This window comes from Delphinus delphis, chromosome 15 (assembly GCF_949987515.2).
Source record: "Delphinus delphis chromosome 15, mDelDel1.2, whole genome shotgun sequence".
NCBI classification, from domain to species: domain Eukaryota; kingdom Metazoa; phylum Chordata; class Mammalia; order Artiodactyla; family Delphinidae; genus Delphinus; species Delphinus delphis.
Genome location: NC_082697.1, coordinates 17,680,184 through 17,701,092, shown reverse-complemented (window position 1 = coordinate 17,701,092; position 20,909 = coordinate 17,680,184). Strand labels below are relative to the sequence as shown.

Genomic DNA, 20,909 nt, shown 5'->3' with positions numbered 1-20,909 from the left:
AAGATGGCAGCTGAGTTTCTCTAGGAAGGTGTTCAAATTTGGAGATCCGAGGTTATGCTGGTACTCTGTCTATCTGCCCCAAAGGCCAAAAGGGACTGTCTTCAGACTAGCCCTTCAGCCTATCTCTCCCTTGTTCAGTGGCTGTGCTGTCCCTGGCTGGGACCTTTTGAGGACATTTCCAGGAGAGATAACAGGCCCCAGAGATTTGTCTTATAGCTACACAACCAAACGTCCCTCCCACCTTTTTTTGATATGAGACTAAGGAAGATTTTACACCCTCCAAAAGAAAGTTTCTTTACACGTACACTTTGGAAAATCATCAAATCTTAACTTGTTCATCCCTCCCAAAGGAGCCACCGCCCAAGACACACAGGGTCAGCCAGAGCCGTGCCCCAGGGAGGCAGTCCTTCTTCACAGACACAAGGAGCAGCAGCAAAGTCCCCTGCAGTTCTGCCCCACCGCACTGACCACAAAAACGCAAAGCAGACCTTCGTCCAGGACTGCCGCGGACACAGCGGACTGGCCAGTGAATGACAGAAGATCAAGGCCTGGGCTGGGGGACGAGTACACAATGGTGGTGGGCCAAGCCCCATGCAGGTTAGTTGGGAGGATGGGGGCCTCTGCTGTAGTCTCGGGAGCATTCTGAAGTCCCAATGATCCAGAGGTCCCTGAAGGAGACGGCAGCAGAGCCTGGTCATATTCACGACCCCGTGGAGGAGGAAAGCACACATCCCCCCACCGCCCAGAGGACGGAGGGCAGAGGACGTGCTGCCAGGCCTGTCACTCCCCTGTACCCACATAGTCAGCTTGCCTCGAGATTCACAAACCTGAAAAGAGCAAAAGGAAGAGGTCTGGGCACTGAAAAATCCGGGCCTTGCTATACAGGTGCACTTCTGTATGGGCCCGTGCCTGAGGTTGGAAAAGAAGCCTGGGCCTTTCAGGGCGGCGTCCTCCACAGCAACTGGAGACTCCTCCGAAGGTACAGAGCCCACCACGGACCACAGGCCCACCAGTCTTCTCCTTGCAGTTGGGCAGGGCGCCACCGCCTAGCCCCTGAGCCCAGTCGCTGCCGTTCACAGAAAAGGGGGTTGGCTGCAGCAGCCTCTGGACTCTGGCAAGTTCTCCACGCCATTGGGCTAAAAGGAGCTTAAATATTCCAGTGCCACCTCGTATACAAATTTATACTGTTCCTGAGAGGAGGAGAGGCAGAGAGGGAGAAGAGAAGATGGAAAGGGAAAATGCATTTAGTTTAGAGATACAGATTATGGAGGAAACATTATCTATGTCTATACTAACAGTCAATTCAAAATTGTCCACGCAGATTCAGATTCAATAGATCTGGAGTGGGGCTCAAGAGTCTGCATTTCGGGCTTCCCTGGTGGTGCAGTGGTTGAGAGTCTCCCTGCCGATGCAGGGGATGCGGGTTCGTGCCCCGGTCCGGGAAGATCCCATATGCCGCAGAGCGGTTGGGCCCATGAGCCATGGCCGCTGAGCCTGCGCGTCCGGAGCCTGGGCTCCGCAACGGGAGAGGCCACAGCAGTGAGAGGCCCGCGTACCGCAAAAAAAAAAAAAAAAGAGTCTGCATTTCTACCAGGCTCCCGTGTGACACTACTGCTGCTGCTGGTCTGTGGACCAGACTTGGAGTAGGCCCTCACTTTGGGTAAGACCACACTTAGCACAGACTTGAAGACTCATTAAAGTTCCCTGTGTATGGTATGTCTCCATCTCTGCACCAGGTCTTTCTTAACGTCTGGAGCTCTGCCCCCAGTCTCTTCCTATCCCTTCCTTCACAGTGTCCTAGCCCAATGCTTTATAGGATAAAAATGAGCATAAATTAATTAGAATGGGACTGGACTGAGTCAAAAACCTAATTCACATGCTACTAATCCAGAATCCCTTCCCCTAAGCCAGAATCAGTGATACTTTCCCAGAGTGGAAAGAGTAAAACAACGCAGCGTGTGCCAAGACGAATATCTGGACTCTGCAGAAGAGAAGCTGGTGAGGCTGGAGGGAGGAAGCAGGTAACTGTGGGCAAAGGGCAGTGACTGCAGGTGCTCAGGAAGCATCCGGCTGTTGAGTGTTTTTACTCTGATGCTATTTTCTTCAGGTCAAGGGAACTACGGTCAGCCCCTGGCTACTGGAGAACAGTTCTCGGGACACTCACCAGGGTCTCCACCATGTTGGACTTGTTGTTACGTAATGTTTTCACGATGTGGAACACATCGATGATGTTTTGCTGCTGGATCATCTCACACACGCTGCAGACAGCACAGAAGGTTCCGCTGCGGCCTCCCCCATTTCTAAACACACAGCAAAAAGGTGAGCGAGACTCCTGGGTACCCCTCAGGCACCTGCTGAGCCTAAGGCCGTGTTGGCAGTAGTGGAGGGTGACTGCCCTGGCAAATGCAAGGTGAGGCAGTGGTGAAAGTCTTAGCCTGAGCCATGAGTTATGGTTGGAGTCCCATCTGTGCCGTGAACCTGCTTTGACCTTGGGCAAGTCACTTCCTGTGTCTGAGCCTCAGGTTCTTCATTTGATAACCTTTGAAAGCTCACTTAGCTTGATGTTTCCTTGGTTCTAGCAGCATGTGACTGCCACCCACGGCACACTGACCCAAACCCCCAGGACAGACAGAGTGTCTTTGTCCGTGTGGTGCCTGTGTCCTTGTCCAAAAGGATGCTCTGCGTCCACCTACACATCCAGTGAAGACAGCGGAAGGTTGCGTGTGTTTTTATTCCTAGTTCCTTCCATCCGCTGAGGACAGCAGTACCATGAGACACCTCTGTTAGCTGGGGTCAGCCAGCCTAGGTTTTGGGTGGGGCTGGGATGGGTCTCAGATGCTGAATCCCGAAAAGATGCATCTCTATTTATACTCCCTGGTTTAAGCAAGACCCTACTGACCTGGAAAATAGGGAAAGGGGGCTCTTGGCGGGGTCATCCCTCTGTCACACTTTCTTTCTGATGCTCCATAAGTCATCTTCATAGAAACACCCCTCCAACTCTTACAGAAAACCTCTTTAGGAATGTGCCAGATTTGGAACTCCTGGGCGTACTGCCAAGAGCAACTAATGATGTCATGTAATGGTCTGTGTCTAGAGAACATAAGTCACTGAGTCTACCTCCCAGATGTTTTATCCACAGGACACCCAACGACCAGATGGTTCAAGTACAGACAGTTGCCCTCCATTCACTGGCCAGTGCCTGCATTTCAGTGTCTGTTTTGGTGTCTCTGCCCTCCAAGGATGCCAAAGTCTCTTGACAGAAGGACACCCCTGTGCTTTCCTACAGCTCAAACTGCTGGTCACCTCGGCGGGGGAAGACAGGAATAAAAGGTACTCCTGCAAAAAAGCAGGCTAAAAAACAATCACATGGGAAAGAGGAGGAAGGGCCCCCCGTCCACCCCTCCCTTAAGCTCTCTGATTTTCCTGACATCTGTGCACCACATGAAAAGAGGGGGCACGATAAGCCGGTTTTGAAATGACTGAACTCAATTCCAGGGTAAGATGTTATTAATTCCTCCACCTGCTCCAGAAATATTATTCTGAAAAAGGGAAGACTTTGACTCAACTTCCTTTTGAAAGAGTGAGGCCCTGTCCATCACTTCTCCCCAAATCATTTTAAGTTCTAAGCAAAGTGAGTGATCATGAATCAGCTGTTGCACACATAGCTTTATGGCTGCAATCCCAGTCCATTAAAAGGACTGTAATGCCTCGACTACACTCCTATTGGCCTGTAAGGATGTATGGCCAGGCATGCCTAGGACTGGTATTTGTGGCCAGCGGCATCCTCAGGGATGTCCCATTACCCACCACCCAGTTGCCCTGGAGACCCCTCCATCATACTCACAGGCAGTGGACCACAGTGCGTCCCTCCCTCCCATCGTACTGCTCCTGCCACTTCTCCAGCCGTCGGACCACTTTGAGCAGAGAGCGCTTGGAGGGGGGTGTGTCCCGGTAGGCAGGCCAGCCAATGTACTGGAGGTGCTGGACTATACGATATCCATCCTGTGGCTGAGAAGAGAGAGGCTATTAGGGCTTTTCTGCTGGGGATGCTTTAGGGATGCAGGCCCTCCAGATACCCTGGAGGCTGCAGCATTGCAGTGGAAGATGGAATAAGTGGGGTCTACGCTATAATGTCCTCATGGGGAGAGTCACACGCTATCCCCATACCCACCTCTACACCTCTGTGCACACTGATTCTCCTGCCATGACTGCTCTGCATCCCTCCTCTACCTGAAAAACTTCTCCTCAGTCCTCAAAACCCAATTCAAATGCCCCTTTCTCTAGAAAGCCTTCCCTGAGTACTGGGCAGGATTCTTCTCCCTTTCTGCAGTTCATGAGCCAAAACACGTCTCGCTTTCCCATTAGATAGAGAATTCTGAGGGCAGGGACTGAATCCTGTTCACCACGAGCCCCCAGTAAAGACCAAGGTCACTTTAGTTAGCCACCATTTCATAGATCACTCACCTGTTCCCTCCCACCCAATACTACTCCACCCAGCAGTGAAATTCCTCATGGAAGCAACTTACTATTTTCCATCTTGGTGTTCCCACCATCTAGCCCAGAGCTTACTGGATCCAATCAAAGGCTGCATCAACTCATGCCGAAACAGCGTGACACAGGGAAGCGCTACATTCTGAGATTTTGTGTCTACATGGGAGCAAGTGTGTCAGGAAACAGGCAGATGGCAGGCTGGATGTCCCCCTATGTGTCTCTGTGTGTGGGAGCCATTGCTGGGTCTGGAGCCGGAATTGGCAAAGGCGTCACTTCCCCAAGGACGAGATGAACAGGAGAGGACAGCACAGACTCCTGGCTGGCCTGCGGGGTCCTCTCCCGGCAGCTTCCATCTGTTTTGGGAAGGAGGAGTCTGGGAAGCAGTGGCAGCCGTACACTTACCCGAGCCATGTTACAGATGCGGAATATTCTGTGGATGATGTCCTCATCGATGTCTGCGGAGACGAATTCCACCTGGATGGGCCCGTAGCACCCCGAGGTCTTCTCAGGCCAGTACTGCATACAGAGCTGAGGTAAGGAAAGGGGTCACAGAAAAAGGCTAAGGTCAGGGGCCGGGGGCATTGGTTTCATTTATCATGAAGCCTTTCTTACTGCCTGCAGGACACATTGGCTAGAAAGGTAGAGTTTTATGTAGGAAATGAGGCTCAGCTTTCCTGTTGGGGAACAGCTACCCATTTTCCTGGTTGTTGAAAAGTCAGAGCTCTGAGCACAGAAACACTGGGCTTAAACATCTTTGCTGTGCTGATTTCAAACCATTCGTTAGGCTTGCTGGGCCTCAGTTTTCCCCATCTGTAAAATGGGGGAAATACTGTCTACCTTGTGCTGCTGTAAGGGTTAGATAGAACACTCTGAGGAAGGGCAACTACAATCTTTAGTTCAACACAAATCATAGCAACTTTCCCCCATTCTAGGAAAACCTTCACAGTGTTTATTTCATCATCAGATCATGAGTAGTTTTAAAAAATACATAGGTTTTGGCATCAGACAGGCTTGGGTTCAAATCCAGTCTCTGCTGCTTACTAGCTGTGCCATCCAGGCCTCAGTTTCTCCTGTGTAAAATGGGGCTAATTATGCTTACCTTGCACCAAAAGATAATGTAACATGGTATTGAGAGATCTTGCCTATTACCTTTTCTATTTTTTGGGAATTAGAAATTAGAACCTACAGCTGAGAGCAAAAGGCAGTGGTTGCTTTTCAACCTAAGACAATGCTTCTCAGCAGAGGTTGCTTTGTCACCCAGGGGACATGTGGCAATTCTAGAGACATTTTTGACGATCACAGGTGGGGGCTGCTATGGGCATCTAGTGAGTAGAGGCCAGGCTGCTGCTAAATATCCTACAATGCATGTGACGCCCCCCTGAGAGGAATCTGGCCCCAGTGCTCAATGGTGCAGAGACTAAGAAAGCCTGGTCTAGGATCATAAATTGTCCCTTAAGTTTATAGTGTCATCGAGTGAGAGACAGATACTTTATGCCCCGGATCTGTTGAGTCACTAGATGACTACAGTTGGGGAAAGAAATATTAAGGTAGGTGGCACAGGCTGTGGCTCAGAGCAAGGCAAAGCATGCTTCCTCAACTCCTGGTTCCCAAGGGGCGTGGAGATGGACACTGTCCAGGGGCAAGGAGGAGAGAGCTAAGGCTCGCTGGGACCACCCCAGCATGGATCAAGAGGCCACGTGTTAGAAAGCCTTTTCACCTGGGGGTTTCCCGGAAGATGTAGCTGAGACTCAAAGACCCACCAAAGCTTCTGAGATCCTGGCATCTCAGTGGGGTCTGCCACAGCCTATGCTGAGCTTGTAGACAAGGAACTAGATGGACAGAGGCTACCCATGGCAATCCGGTGGCCTCCTCATGACCACCACGGATGCAGGATTTTCATGAAGGTGATCGCTTTTGCTTTCATTGAGAGAACAGCCAACTCACCCTGGGTAGTCACATGCAAAAACTTTTTTGATTCTATCCTTCCTCCAGAACTAGAGGCAGAATGGACGAGCAGGGAGGAGGGAGACCGTAGGAGGGAAAAGCACACATCTCCCACCTTCCTAGCTGTGGAACCTAAACTCTAGCTTAGGGATAACATTTGTTCACATTTTGGCCCACTGGCCAAACCTGGCCAGCCGTCTGATTCTATAAATAAAGCTTTATTGAAATCTAGCTATATTAGCCATTTACATACTTTCTGTGGTTGCCTTCAAGCTATAACGGCAGGTTTGAGTAGTTGTGACAGAGACCACACAGCCTGCAAAACCTGAAGTATTTCCTATCTGGTTCTTTCTGCAGAGAAGGTTGGCCAACTCTTGTCCTATAGGGCTGTTCTAAGGATAAAGAGAGAACATATGGGAAGAAAGCCCTTAGCAGAGTGCCAGCATCCACTATATTGCAGCGACTCATATCATTCTTACTCTCTAGGTGCTGCACAAAAACAACAACAATGATCATAGCTAACATAAATTTGAAGAATTCTTCCTCTTATCACCCATCTTAAATAGCAAAGGTAAGCAAGATTAAGTTTCATGATGCCTTGCTTTCCTGGGGGGGCGCGCGCGTGTGTGTGTGGTCACAGCGGTCTCTGTGGCTGGACAGTCATCTGCTGAGCTGTGCAGTAATGACAAATCCACAACTTGAACTTCATTTCTCTTTGCCATTGGCTCTTCTGACCTGCAACCTTCACAGTAATGAGGGACCAGTATAATGTCTGTGGCTGGCTAGAGAAATCAGCATTAATCAGAACTGCCAATTTAAAAAACATAATTGCCTTCATTACCTGCATTGAATCATGCCTTGCCAGAGGCTGGCTCTGATCCTGACATGAGGTACATGGGTCCAAGGCATCAAGGAAAGTCTATTATCCCCAATATTTTCAGTCTGGAGAGAATGTGGAACGATTTGTCTCTTTTAATAAGATTTCCAGACCAATTTCTCAAGCTAATAGGTTCTACTCTGCCTCAAACAAGACTCCTTTATTTTGGGACACTTCTCTGCATTTGATTTTCCAGGTCACTCTCCACCATGTCCAGAGGGCTGGGAAAGGTTGCAGGGTCCTTCTAATCCTACATCAGAGCCAGCCTTTCACTTGAGTTCCCTAATCCGTGAGACAACATCAGCAATGGTCTGGGTGACATTCAGCCGGGTAACGTGTGGGCAGATGTGGTATTTCAGCTGCCACGGATCATCAGGGTCTGCCCCCAGGCCGGGACGCTGCACATCATCTAGCCATGGGAAATGGGAGAGAGAATGGGGGAAGCCCATGCTCTGTTCCTGGTGACCCTCTGGGGCTCGGAAATGATTCTCATCAATAAGAAATGTCCTCTAAGGTTTAGCTCAAGACCGTCCTGGTGTCCAAGTGCTGGGGTTGTGCCTCAGTGGGTACCACCACTTTGGCCCATGTATGCAGCTTAGCAAAAGGTAATGGGGCTCCTGCTTGAAGCGCCCTGGGCTCAAATCCCAGCCCTGTCACTCCCTAGCTGAGTGACTTGGTCACATCGCTTAGCTTCTCTGGGTTAAGTGATGAGTGGCTGTGAATCTGAATGTGTCTACTTAGCGCAGGCGTCTGTAGCTAGTAAGTACTCCATAAATGTAAGCTATAATTATTTGGCAGTGTGGGAGAGGGTCACTCAAAACAAGGTGGATAAAGTGAAGGGTCTTTTTCCCTCTACTTAGCAGCCCGTATGAAAATTTCCCTTTAGGATAATAATACCCAAAGGACTGCCCTTGTGAAAATTCCTGGTCAGCCAGCCTGACAGAGCAGTGGGGACAGGTGCCACCTGTGATATGGGGACACTGTTCTGCATGGCAGAGGAGAGAGGCCTGTGGGTTGTTCTTGAGAGGGACCTAGGAGATGGAAGAGGGAAAGTAGGAGCATAAGGGAACCAGTGAAAGGGCTGAGGGGGAATCAGTGTGTCATGTGAGCCCCCCTCTCCTAAACTCCTAAATATTAAGCAAATTTATAATAACAAACACGGACAATGCTCAGTGTGCATGGGGGTTTCTTGTGGAAGCTGGTGAGGAACTGAGCTTTGCTCCCTTGGTGACTTACGTGGTCTCAGCTCCACTTCTATGTGAACTGAAGGGCCAGACCATGAGCACATAAGCATCGACAGTTTATAGGAGAGCCGCCAAGATGGTGGAGTAGAAAGACCCAGAGCTCACCTCCTCTCACGAGCACACCAAAATCACAACTATCTGCAGAACCACCATTGGTGAAAAAGACTGGAACCTACCACCAGAAGATCTTCTGCAATTAAAGACATAAAGAAGGAACCACAAAGAGACAGGTAGGAGGGGCAAACTCACAACATAGTCAAATCCCATACCCTTGGGTGGGCGACCCACAAACTAGAGAATAATTACGTTACAGAGGTTCTCTCACAGGAGTGAGAGTTCTGAGCCCCACGTTGGGCTCCCCAGCCTGGGGGTCTGGTACCGGGAAAATGATCCCCCAGAGCATTTGGCTTTGAAGGCCAGTGGGACTTGATTTTGGGAGTCCCACAGGACTGGAGGAAATAGAGACTTCACTCTTAAAGGGTACACACAAAATCTCACTGGGACCCAGGGCAAAAGCAATTTGATAGCCTGGGCCAGACCTACCTGCTGGTCTTGGAGAGCCTCCCGGAGAGATGGGGATGGCTGTGGCTCACCCTGGGGCCATAGACACTGGTGGCAGCCATATTTGGGAACATTCTACCGTGTGAACACTGCTGGTGGTGGCTGCCATCCTGGCTCATCAACCCCACCCAAAAGCCTATAGGCGCAAGTGCTGGGATGCCTCAGGCTAAGTAACTAACTGGGCAAGGACACAGCCCCACCCATCAGCAGACAGGCTGCCTAAAGACTTCATGAACTCACAGTCACCTCTAGAAAAGCCCCTAGACATGGCCTGCCCACCAGAGGGCCAAGACCCAACTCCACCTCCCAGTGGGGAGGCATAGGCCCTTCCCTTCAGGAAGCCCTGAAGACCCAGCCCGCTCACAGTAGGCAAGAGCCTACCCTGGGACCAGCTGGGCCCTGGCCCTGTACACTAGCAGGCCAACGCAAGCTCTGAGATACCCTAGACCCCATACCCAACTGTGTCGGGAATTGCCCCCCTCCAACCTGAAATGAGCTCCGGGATCCCTGGGCCCTGCAGCCAGACTCCAGGAACTGGCTTTGCTTGCCTGGCACTAACCCCTGAACCTGGCTTTACCTGCCAGTGGATCAGCAACAGCCCAAGAGTCTGCGGGACCCTGACTCCGGCCACCAGTGAGCCAGCACTAGCCCCGGGACACCCCTAGGGTTCTGCAGCCAGTGCCTTGTGACCAGGCCACACTAACTAGCAGCCAGCAGCATCTGTACAAGGCAGAGCTTGGCAACCAACTGGGCCAGGGGCCAACCAAGCCTACCAGACTGCCCACATATGCCGCCACAACAGAAGGACCCATGCAGCCGTCTTAGGTGGCACCCCAAGAGCATATACCTTGGGTGATGAGAGGGGAGTGCACTGCTGGGATGCACAGGACATCTTCTACAGAAGGCCACTTATGCAAGGTTGAGAAACGTAACTAACCTACCACATATATAAAAATACAAATAGCAGCTTAGACAAAATGGGGTGGCAGAGGAACATGTTCCAGACGAAGAAACAAGATAAAAGCCCAGAAGAAGAATTAAGCGAAGTGGAGATAGGCAATATACCCGAGAAAAAGTTCAGAGTAATGATCATAAAGATGATCAAAGAACTCAGAAGAAGAATGGATGTACAGAGGGAGAAATCAGAAGTTTAAACAAAGAGAAGAGATAAAGAACAACTGAACAGAGATGAAGAATACAAAAAATGAAATGAAAAATACACTAGAAGGAATCAATAGTAGACTAAATGATATGGAGGAATGGATCAGTGAGCTGGAAGACAGTAATAGAAAACAGAGTAATGGAAATCACTGCCACTGAACAGAAGAAATAATGAAAAGAAATGAGGACAGTTTAAGAGACCTCTGGGACAATATCTAGAGCACTAATAGTCACATTATAGGGGTCTCAGAAGGAGAAGAGAAAGGACCTGAGAAAATATTTGAAGACGTAATAGCTAAAAACTTCCCTAACTACGGAAAGGAAACAATCACCCAAGTCTAGGAAGTGCAGAAAGTCCCATACAGGATTAACCCAAAGAGGAACACACCAAGACACATTGTAATTAAAATGACAAAAAGATAAACAGAGAATATTAAAAGCAGCAAGGGAAAAGTAACAACATACAAGGGCACTCCCATAAGGCTATCAGCTGATTTTTCAGCAGAAACTCTGCAGGCCAGGAGGGAGTAGCACAATACATTTAAAATGATGAAAGGGGAAAATCTACAACCAAGAATACTTTACCCAGCAAGGCTCTCGTTCAGATTTGATAGAGAAATCCAAAGCTTTACAGATAAGCAAAAACTAAAAGAGTTCAGCACCATCAAACCAGCTTTGCAACAAATGTTAAATGATCTCTAGGCAAAAAAGAAAAGGCCACAACTAGAAACAAGAAAATTACAAAATGACAAAGCTCACCAGTGAAGGCAAACATACAGTAAAGGTAGGAAATCACCACCACACAAAGCTAATAGGGAGATTAAAAGATATAGGTAGTAAAATCATCTATATCCACAATAAGCAGTTAAAGGATACACAAAACAATTAGATAAAATGTATCAAAAACAGTAATCATGAGGGGAGGAGAGTACAAATGTAGGGTTTTAAAAATGCATTTGAAATTAAGAGGTCATCAACTCAAAATAATCATATCTATATATAAACACTGCTATACAAAAACATCATGGTAAGTGTAAACCAAAAATCTATAATAGATATACACACAAAAAAGAAAAAGAAATCCAAACATAACACTGAAGATAGTCATCAAATCATGAGAGAACAAAAGAAGAAAGCAGAAAAAGCCAAATCCAAAACAATTAACAAAACAGCAATAAGAACATACAAATCAACAATTACCTTAAATGTAAATGGACTAAATGCTCCAACCAAAAGACACAGAGTGGCTGAATGGATACAAAAACAAGACCCATATATATGCTTCCTACAAGAGACTCACTTCAGCTCTAGAGACACATACAGACTAAAAGTGAGGAGATGGAAAAAGGTATTCCATGCAAATGGAAATCAAAAGAAAGAGTAGCAATACTTACATCAGACAAAATAGACTTTAAAGACTATTACATGATACAAAGAAGGGCACTACATAATGATCAAGGGATCAATCCAAGAAGAAGATACAATTGTAAATATATATGCATCCAACATAGGGGCACCTAAATATATAAGACAAATATTAACAGACATGAAAGGAGAAATCGATACTAACACAATAATTGTAGGGGACTTTAACATCTTAACATCCCACTTACATCAATGGACAGATGATCCAGACAGAAAATCAATAAGGAAACACAGGCCTTAAATGACACATTAGACCAAATGAACTTAATGAACTTAACTGATATATAAAGAGCATTCCATCCAAAAGCAGCAGCATACACATTCTTTTCAAGTGCACATGGAACATTCTTCTGGATAGATCACATGCTAGGCCACAAAACAAACCTTGGTAAATTTCAGAAAGTTGAAATCATATCAAGCATCTTTTCCGACCACAACACTATGAAGCTAGAAATCAACTACAAGAAAAAACCTGCAAAAAAAACACGTGGAGGCTAACCAATATGCTACTAAACAACCACTGGATCACTGCAGAAATCAAAAAATACCTAGAGACAATGAAAACGAAAACATGAGGATCTAAAACCTATGGGATGTAGCAAAAGCAATGCTAAGAGGGAGGTTTATAGTGATACAAACTTACCACAGGAAACAAGAAACATCTCAAACAACCTAACCTTACATCTAAAGCAACTAGGGAAAGAACAACAAGAAAACCCCCAAAGTTAGTAGAAGGAAAGAAAGATCAGAGCAGAAATAGAGACAAAAAAAAAAATAGAAAAGATCAATGAAATTAAAAGCTGGTTCTTTGAAAAGAGACAAAATTGACAAACCTTTAGCCAGATTCATCAAGTAGAAAAGGGAGAGGGCCCAAATCAATAAAATCAGAAATGAAAAAAGTTACAACTGACACCACAGAAATACAAATGATTATAAAAGACTACTATGAACTACATGCTGATAAAATGGACAACTTAGAAGAAATGGCCAAATTATTAGAAAGATATAATCTCCCAAGATCGAACTAAGAACAAGAAAATATGAAGAGACCAATTACCAGTAATGAAATTGAATCAGTAATTAAAAAACTCTCAACAAACAAAAGTCTAGGACCAGATGGCTTCACAGGTGAATTTTTTACCAAACATTTAGAGAAGAGTTAACACCTACTCTTCTGAAACTATTCCAAAAAAACTGCAGAGGAAGGAACATTCCCGAACTCATTCTATGAGGCCAGCACCCTCCTGATACCAAAACCAGACAAACACACACACACACACACACACACACTCTCTAAAGGCCAATTATCACTGATGAACCTAGATGCAAAAATCCTCAACAAAATACTAGCAAACCAAATCCAATAATACATTAAAAGGATCATACACCATGATCAAGTGGGATTTATCCCAGGAATGGAAGGATTTTTAATATCCGCAAATCAATGTGATACACCACATTAACAAGTTGAAGAAGAAAAACCGTATGATGACCTCAATAGATGCCGAAAAGCTTCTGATAAAATTCAACATCCATTTATGATAAAAACTCTCTAGAAAGTGGGCAGAGAGGGAACCTACCTCAACATAATAAAGGCCCGTATGTGGCAAACCCACTGCTAACATCACACTCAATGGTGAAAAGCTGAAAGCATTTCCTTTAAGATCAGGAACAAGACAAAGATGTCCACTCTTGCCACTCTTATTCAACATAGTTCTGGAAGTCCAGCCACAGCAATCAGAGAAGAAAAGGAAATAAAAGGAATCAAAATTGGAAAGGAAGAAGTAAAACTGTCACTGGTTGCAGACAGCATGATACTATACATAGAAAATCCTAAAGACGCCACCAGAAAACAACTAGAGCTCATCAATGAATTCAGTAAAGTTGCAGGATACAAAATTAATATACAGAAATCTGTTCCATTTCTATACACTAACAACAAAGTATATCAGAAAGAGAAATTAAGAAAACAATCCCATGTACCGCTGCATCAAAAAGAATAAAATAACTAGGAATAAACCCACCTAAGGAGGCAAAAGACCTGTACTCCAAAAACTATAAGACACTGATGAAACAAACTGAAGATGACACAAAGAGATGGAAAGATATACTGTGTTCTTGGATTGGAGGAATAAATATTGTTAAAATGACCATAATATCCAAGGCAATCTACAGACTCAATGCACTCTCTATATAAATACCAATGGCATTTTTCACAGAGCTAGAACAAATAATTAAAAAATTTGTATGGAAACATAAAAGACCCTGAAGAGCCAAAACAATCTTGAGAAAGAAGAATGGAGCTGGATGAACCATGCTCCCTGACTTCAGACTCTACTACAGCGTTACAGTAATCAAAACAGTATGGTACTAGCACAAAAACAGAACCATAGATCAATGGAACAGGATAGAAAGCCCAGAAATAAACCCACGCACTTATGGTCAATTAATCTACAACAAAGGAGGCAAGAATATACAATGCAGAAAAGACAGTCTCTTCAATAAGTAGTGCTGGGAAAACTGGACAGCACATGTAAAAGTATAAAATCAGAGCATTCTCTAACACCATACACAAAAATAAACTCAAAATGGATTGAAGATCTAAATGTAAGACCAGATACTATAAGACTCCTGGAGGAAAACATAGAACACTCTTTGACATAAGTCGCAGAAATATTTTTTTGGATCCATCTCCTAAAGTAAAGGAAATAAAAGCAAAAGTAAATAAATGGGACCTAATTAAACTTAAAAGCTTTTGCACAACAAAGGAAACCACCGACAAAATGAAAAGACAACCTACTGAATGGGAGAATATCATTGCAAAGGATATGACTACTAAGGGATTAATATCCAACATATATAAACAGCTCATACAACTCACATTTTTTAATTCTGCTGATTGAAAAATGCTGCTGAATAGACATTTTTCCAAAGAGGAAATGCAGATGCCCAATAAGCGTATGAAAAGATTCTCAACATAGCTAATCATCAGGGAAATGCAAATCAAAACCACAAGGAGATACCACCTCATACCTGTCAGAATGACCATCATCAAAAAGAACACACATAATAAATATTGGCAAGGATGTGGAGAAAAGGGAACCCTCATACACTGTTGGTGGGAATGTAAATTGGTGCTGCCACTGTGGAAAACAGTACGGAGGTTTCTCAAAAAATTAAAAATAAGAATTACCATATGACCCAGCAATTCTACTCAGGAGTATATATCCAAAAAAACCCAAAAGCACTAAATCAAAAGATGTTCATAGCAGCATTATTTACAGTTGTCAAGATATGAAAGCAACCTAAGTGACCACCAACAGATGAATGGATAAAGAAAATGTCATATATATACACAATGGAATACCACTCAGTTATAAAAACAAATGAAATTTTGCCTTTGGAGCAACATGGCTGGACTTGGAGGGCATTGTGCTAAATGAAATGTCAGACAAATATTGTATGATATCACTTACATATGGAATCTAAAAAGCACAATAAACTAGTGAATATAACAAAAAAGAAGCAGACATATATAGAGAACAAACTAGTGGTTACCAGTGGAGGGGGAGGGGTAATCAAGGGGTGGGGGAGTGGCAGGTACAAACTATTGGGTGTAAGGTAGGCTCCAGGATGTATTGTACAACACAGGGAACCTAGCCAATATTTTGTAATAACTGTAAATGGAAAGTAACCTTTAAAAATTATATTAAAAATTTAAAATAAATTTAAGAGAAACAAAAGGTTATAGAAATCTTGGGGGGAGGAGTTTATGGTTTCTTAAGGCCTTGGAAATAGGGGGTTCAAGGAAGTCCACTTGGCGGTCTAAAACCACAAGGACCCAGCTGACCTGGGGCCACACATACACGCAATGTAACATTGTTACTTTCTTCCTTAGATGGGAAACTTTTGCAGTAGTTGTCTCCATGATAGATTCCAATCCTTTAGCCTATAGCCCAGCCTCTTCCTACCTTATATCCTAGTGCTCTGCTTCTCCTCCCTTTCTTACCCATCCGTCTAGGAGGGGTGGTGTTTCCTGCCCATAGGGAGGGCCTCGCCACCGCAGATGCACACGGCTGGGCTGATGACCACGCCTGGGGGGCCAGGGAGGGAAGCCACTGCAGCTGCTGCTGCTGATTTAGAAATGGCCATGCTTCTCCTGGAAAAGCAGAGGGGTTTTTGCTATTTATTGTCAGAACAAGTTAAACCAAGCGAAAGTCATGAAGCCTGTGTGGACAGCCCTGGAAGAGCTGCCATGCATTATTCCACCTAGTGATCTCCACTGCTGCTCGGGACACAGAAAGATGTCCTTCAGAGGTGCACGTTCACACACGAAATCTAACACCAAGGTTGCCTCCCTGTTAGACATCATTTTCTTGCTGATGGAATCAGCTTGTCAGTCACTGAAATGAACACACTCTGATGAGTTAAATGAAAACTAGCATGTGGCCTGTTTTTGGAATAAACAATTCTAAAGCATATTCCAGTGCACCTTAGCTATGCCTTCTGTTAATTAAAAAAATACTTTGATAAAATGGAAAAGCCAAGTAATATAGCTTCTAGAGATGAAGGACTCTACTTATCAAGGTCCCTGTGATCCGTAGGAGGGAGTCAATCCCAGGCCACTTAAAGGTGAGGTGAATTCGTATTTTTAAGAGAAAAATATAAGAGTTACTTGAATTGGTTTTAAAATTCAGATCAGTGACGACAAAATTCATTTAAATAGACTCCCATAAACAGCCCAAAACATATCACTGGCTTTAACACTGTGGCCAGGTAAGGAAGACAGACTATAGGGGAAGAGGAGGGCGTGAAGCCAGGGAGAGAGAGAGAAAGGCACATGGACCATAATCAAAGCACATTTGCCCATCCATTCTCCATTCACCTATCCATCGTCCCATGAGGTGATACTGCAATTCCATGTAGTGGGTGGAAACTCACTCTTAGGTACATCAGAGTTTGTTTCCAGGAAGGAAGGGTGGGAGTTTAGGAAAATATCTACAGAGGAAGTAGGGTGGGTGGAAGGCAAAGGCTCAGGGCAGGTTTTGGAAGGAGGTAATAAAGAGAAAGATGAATTATGCAGCTTAAGAATGGAATGGCTTTTGGGGGAGGGGTGGAATGGGGGGGAGGAAGGAAGAAAGTGGTGTGGGCAACAGGGTGGGGGAGAAGATGTGCTGCCAGCCGCCAGGTGTGAGGAGACAGGTGGGGTTTAAGAACCGGGATGTGCGATGTTCCACCTTCAGCCACGGGCGTTGCTGGGATATGAACCCCATGCTGCCTCCAGTAAAGCCTGAGCTGGAACTTGGAAGTGGACATGAATACAGGACCCCCTTGGAATTCCCAGAAATCTTGGGGGTGGACAGTGGAATTTCCCACAGGAAGGGGAAGAGGAAACAGAGCCTATTTTGTTTAAATCTTCAAAGATAGAGTGAACTTGGCTGGCATCTGAGTTATACGAACTTCATAGATGATAACACTGAGACTTTGACAAGGTAGGAAACTGGCTTAAGGCAACACAGCAAGTAAGTGGCAAGGCTAGAACTTGAACTCAGGTCTCTTGACCCCAAACTCCTTATTCTACTGTTCCAGTGGGAGATGAGACAGAAACACCACCCCCTGCAATGCAGAGACACAGACGTGGGCATCCCGTGTATTCTGCTAGCACGTTAGGCTGTGTTTTCACAAGCCAAGATAAAAATGGGGTATCAGTGCTTGCTGATGCTTGTCCAGGCACAATGACAGGAAAAGACATCCCTGAAACATCGCCCCCGCTTTCTTCCTGGGAGGATGACAAGCTTGCCTCTCTCACTTCCAGAAGCTCCGTGGGAAGGCATGTTCTTGGCCCTCACCTCCCTCACCTTTTCACTTGGCTTTGCATCGCCTGAACTCTCAGACTTTCCACGGCAGTTCAGAACCGGGGCCCTTGTTTGTTTTAAAGTAAGCAACATTCCTTCCTGCTCCATATACCCAGGTACCAGCAAGCCACTGCTTATCAGGCACGGGGGCCCTGGAAATCCTGCTGTTTAAACGGCGGCGGAAGTCTTCACCATCCCTGGCAGGGGGCCCTGGGCCTGGGTCAGGGGTGGCTGTGGGACTCTGGACAAAGCCTGCCTGGGCTTCAGCTTCCTGACCTGCAACATGAGAGGAAGTGGACCTGGGTCAGACCAGTGGTTTCCACAGTGGCGTCCATATAGTTGGTAGGAGAAGCCAACGAGCTATCTCCAAGGTCTTCAGAAGCCAAAGGGGATCACACCATTGTCCTGAGTGGAGGACACCGAGTCTCTGGCTTTAGAGCACCTCATTGTTTTAGCTTTGTCTATGGCCTGCAGATCAGAAATGCATTGAGACAGTGATACATTATGAATTAGTCAATACAGTTTGGGAAATAAAGGCTTTCAAAGTGGCAAGTCTTTGGAGGGAAGACATGGGAAATATTGAATGGTGTTTGGAGAACACTTAGTTTATAAAATCTCTAAGAGGTAAGCAAGGTAAAGCGTACTGCCTAGAATTAGAGACAAGGAAAATACTGAGCAGCTCAGGGGATCCTCCAAGCAGAGCCAATATCATAAAAGAGTAGAAACTTCAAGGAATGCTCAAGCCCCAGCACTTATTCTATGGAAACAACAGAAATGAGGCCAGGTCTCGTTGACCCCCAAACCTGACTCCAGGCCGGGTGGGGTCATGGTGGTCATCCCCTGCTAGTTCCTCTGGTGCTGCCTGCCCGCAGTGCTTGGGGCAACATGACATGCTGCCTGGACCCGGTTCTCCCATCCCTTCTGTTCCCTGCTCAGCTTCTCCCCGCAGCTTGAAGGTCCTGGTGCAATGGTTCCAGCTAAAGATGTTTCCAGCCTGTCTGATGCCAAAGAGAGTCTAGGAGGTGGATAGTACTTCCATAGAACACCTGCTCCATGGGGATTGGGGACTTTTTTTTTTTTTTGCGGTATGCGGGCCTCTCACTGTTGTGGCCTCTCCAGTTGCGGAGCACAGGCTCTGGAAGCGCAGGCTCAGCGGCCATGGCTCATGGGCCCCGCCGCTCCGCGGCATGTGGGATCCTCCCGGACCGGGGCACGAACCCGTGTCCCCTGCAGCGGCAGGCGGACTCTCAACCACTGCGCCACCAGGGAAGCTCCTGGGATTGGGGACTTTTTTGTGCCTCTTTTGTGCTTTGCTGTGTCTAAGTTTGTGCCTAGCACATGGTAGGTTCCCAGTAAATGTATGTTGATGAATGTCTGATTGAATGTGGCCCAGAAAGCGTGCTCCTTGACCTTTAAAAGACCTCCCTCTGGCTCAGCACGCCTCTTGCCACTGGTGAGAGGTTCTCCTTGCCTCTCCCCAGCCTGCTCCCTCACAGCTCCTGAGGGACACTGATTCAGACACGGATTTCTCCAGCTCAATCCACTTTCCAGCCCGGTACCCCTGGCTGATTCTGGCTTTCCCCAGGATTTCAGTCTCACACTCTGCGCGGGCTGTAACTCCTACGCTTCTAGGTCTGAATTTCTGGTTTCATTTTTGCTGCCTGTCTTAGCTTCTTGGAATTGCTGTAGCAAACTGCCACGAACGCAGTGGCTTAAAACCACACAAATTTCTTACCTGGAGGTTAGAAATCTGAAATGAGGCTTCAGGGGTTAAAATCAAATGTCAGCTGAGGTGTCTGTGTTCCTTTCTGGAGTCTCTAGGGGGAGAGGCCGTTCCTCATCTTTTCCAGTTTTAGAAGCTGCCAGCATTCCTTGACTTGTGGCCCGATCACACCAATTTCTGCTTCCACTGTCACATGATCTGTTCCTGATCTCATCCTCCTGCCTCCCTCTTATAAAGACTCTAACAGCAGGGCCACCTGGATAACCCAGGACAACCTACATATCTCAAGATCCTGAACTTCACCACATCTGCAAATTCCCATTTACCACTCATACCTTCATAGATGTAGGGATTCGGAATGTAGACATCTTTGGGGGGCCAAGATTCTGTCTACCACCCAGACCCACCCCATGGTGGGCACAGAGGATTCTAAACGATAGTGGGTGTGGCCTGACCAAGAAGAGGGCTCCTCTCTGGTGTCTGGTCCCCATGGACTCTGGTCTCATCGTAGAGCCCACAAAGATGGAAGAGATCTTGTCAATGCTCTTGGGTGTAGTTGAAGAGGTTCTTCCTGATGTGCCCCTCAGAAACCACAGTGTCATTCGCTGGAGGTTGTGGTTAGGATTTTGCCCTGCTAATCTGACCACAGCCCTTTGGAGTCCCAAAGAGCTTAAAAAAACCTCTAAGGTCAATGAAGTTGCTTTGGGAGTCTTTATCTTGAGCCCCCACTGCTCATAACTGTCTTTGAACAGCAGCCACTGCGGAGAATGGAAAAATACCCGTGGCTGGGGATGGCTGGTTGAATGACGTGGTACGGGATTCTGAACAGAAGCAGACAGATTTGGCCAGCAGTGCAAGAAAATAAAGCACCCGGAGATCTTTCATCCTCTGCACAACCTTATTTTGCTACAAATGATAGGTAGTCACCAACACAAGCCCTTACCGGTTGGACCCGTCAAACCACAGGATGTGGCACTGGTCCTCTTGGGAGCAGTCTAACGATACTCAGGACCTATGGCAGACCTGTCTGTGCTGCTGGACTGGCCAAAGTCGAGGGCTGCCTCAGCCTGGGCAGGCTGGCAGACAAGTGCTGACGCCACTTCAGAGCGCCACCCCTCCAGGTGCTGAGGGCGGCTTTTCTGATGCTCACGCTGCGTCATTGTTTATTTTCGCAAGGCGCCCAGCTGTTGTGGTGATGATATTTATATCAGTAAGTGCTCTATTCATCTGCTGATTTCAGGGGATGCTTGCCAGCTGCATACGGCAGCCAACCTCAGGGCATTTCTGAGCCTGGTGTTTTCGCATTTAGAGAATCAGCTCTCAAAGGCTGCACCAACATCTGGAGCTGAAAGATCTTCATTCACCCAAGAGCCACCCTTGAAGGGGGAGCTATAGCCAATAGCCAATGACCTTGACCCTTGCTACTTTACGTGTCCCAAAATGAGGTGCTTTGAAACTCCTCCTCTGTGCCTGAGCTCCAGTTTTGCAATAAGGAATGTTGGGAAAAGGGCTCTGCTTCACTCATGGACCAGAGTTCACTGTTTTACTTTTTCAGGCAAAGGGATGGGGTGGTGATGCCTTCTGACTTTGGCACTCTGCAGGGGTCTCTGTTTTATGGGAATCTGTCA

General features: G+C 46.5%; 1 protein-coding gene across 2 annotated transcripts in view; it reads right to left on the bottom strand.

The window, feature by feature from the left end:
* Positions 1-296: 296 nt before the first annotated feature.
* PTPRT (protein tyrosine phosphatase receptor type T) overlaps positions 297-20,909 on the bottom strand; it is a 1,079,376-nt gene continuing 1,058,763 nt past the window's right edge. For both annotated transcript variants that reach the window (XM_060030771.1, XM_060030772.1), the window contains 4 exons: positions 4,894-5,019; positions 3,845-4,008; positions 2,165-2,300; positions 297-1,190 (listed from right to left, as the gene is read on the bottom strand). In XM_060030771.1, the coding sequence (XP_059886754.1) occupies positions 1,137-1,190; positions 2,165-2,300; positions 3,845-4,008; positions 4,894-5,019 (480 nt within the window). In that variant the 3' untranslated portion in view covers positions 297-1,136. The remainder of the gene's footprint in view (positions 1,191-2,164; positions 2,301-3,844; positions 4,009-4,893; positions 5,020-20,909) is intronic.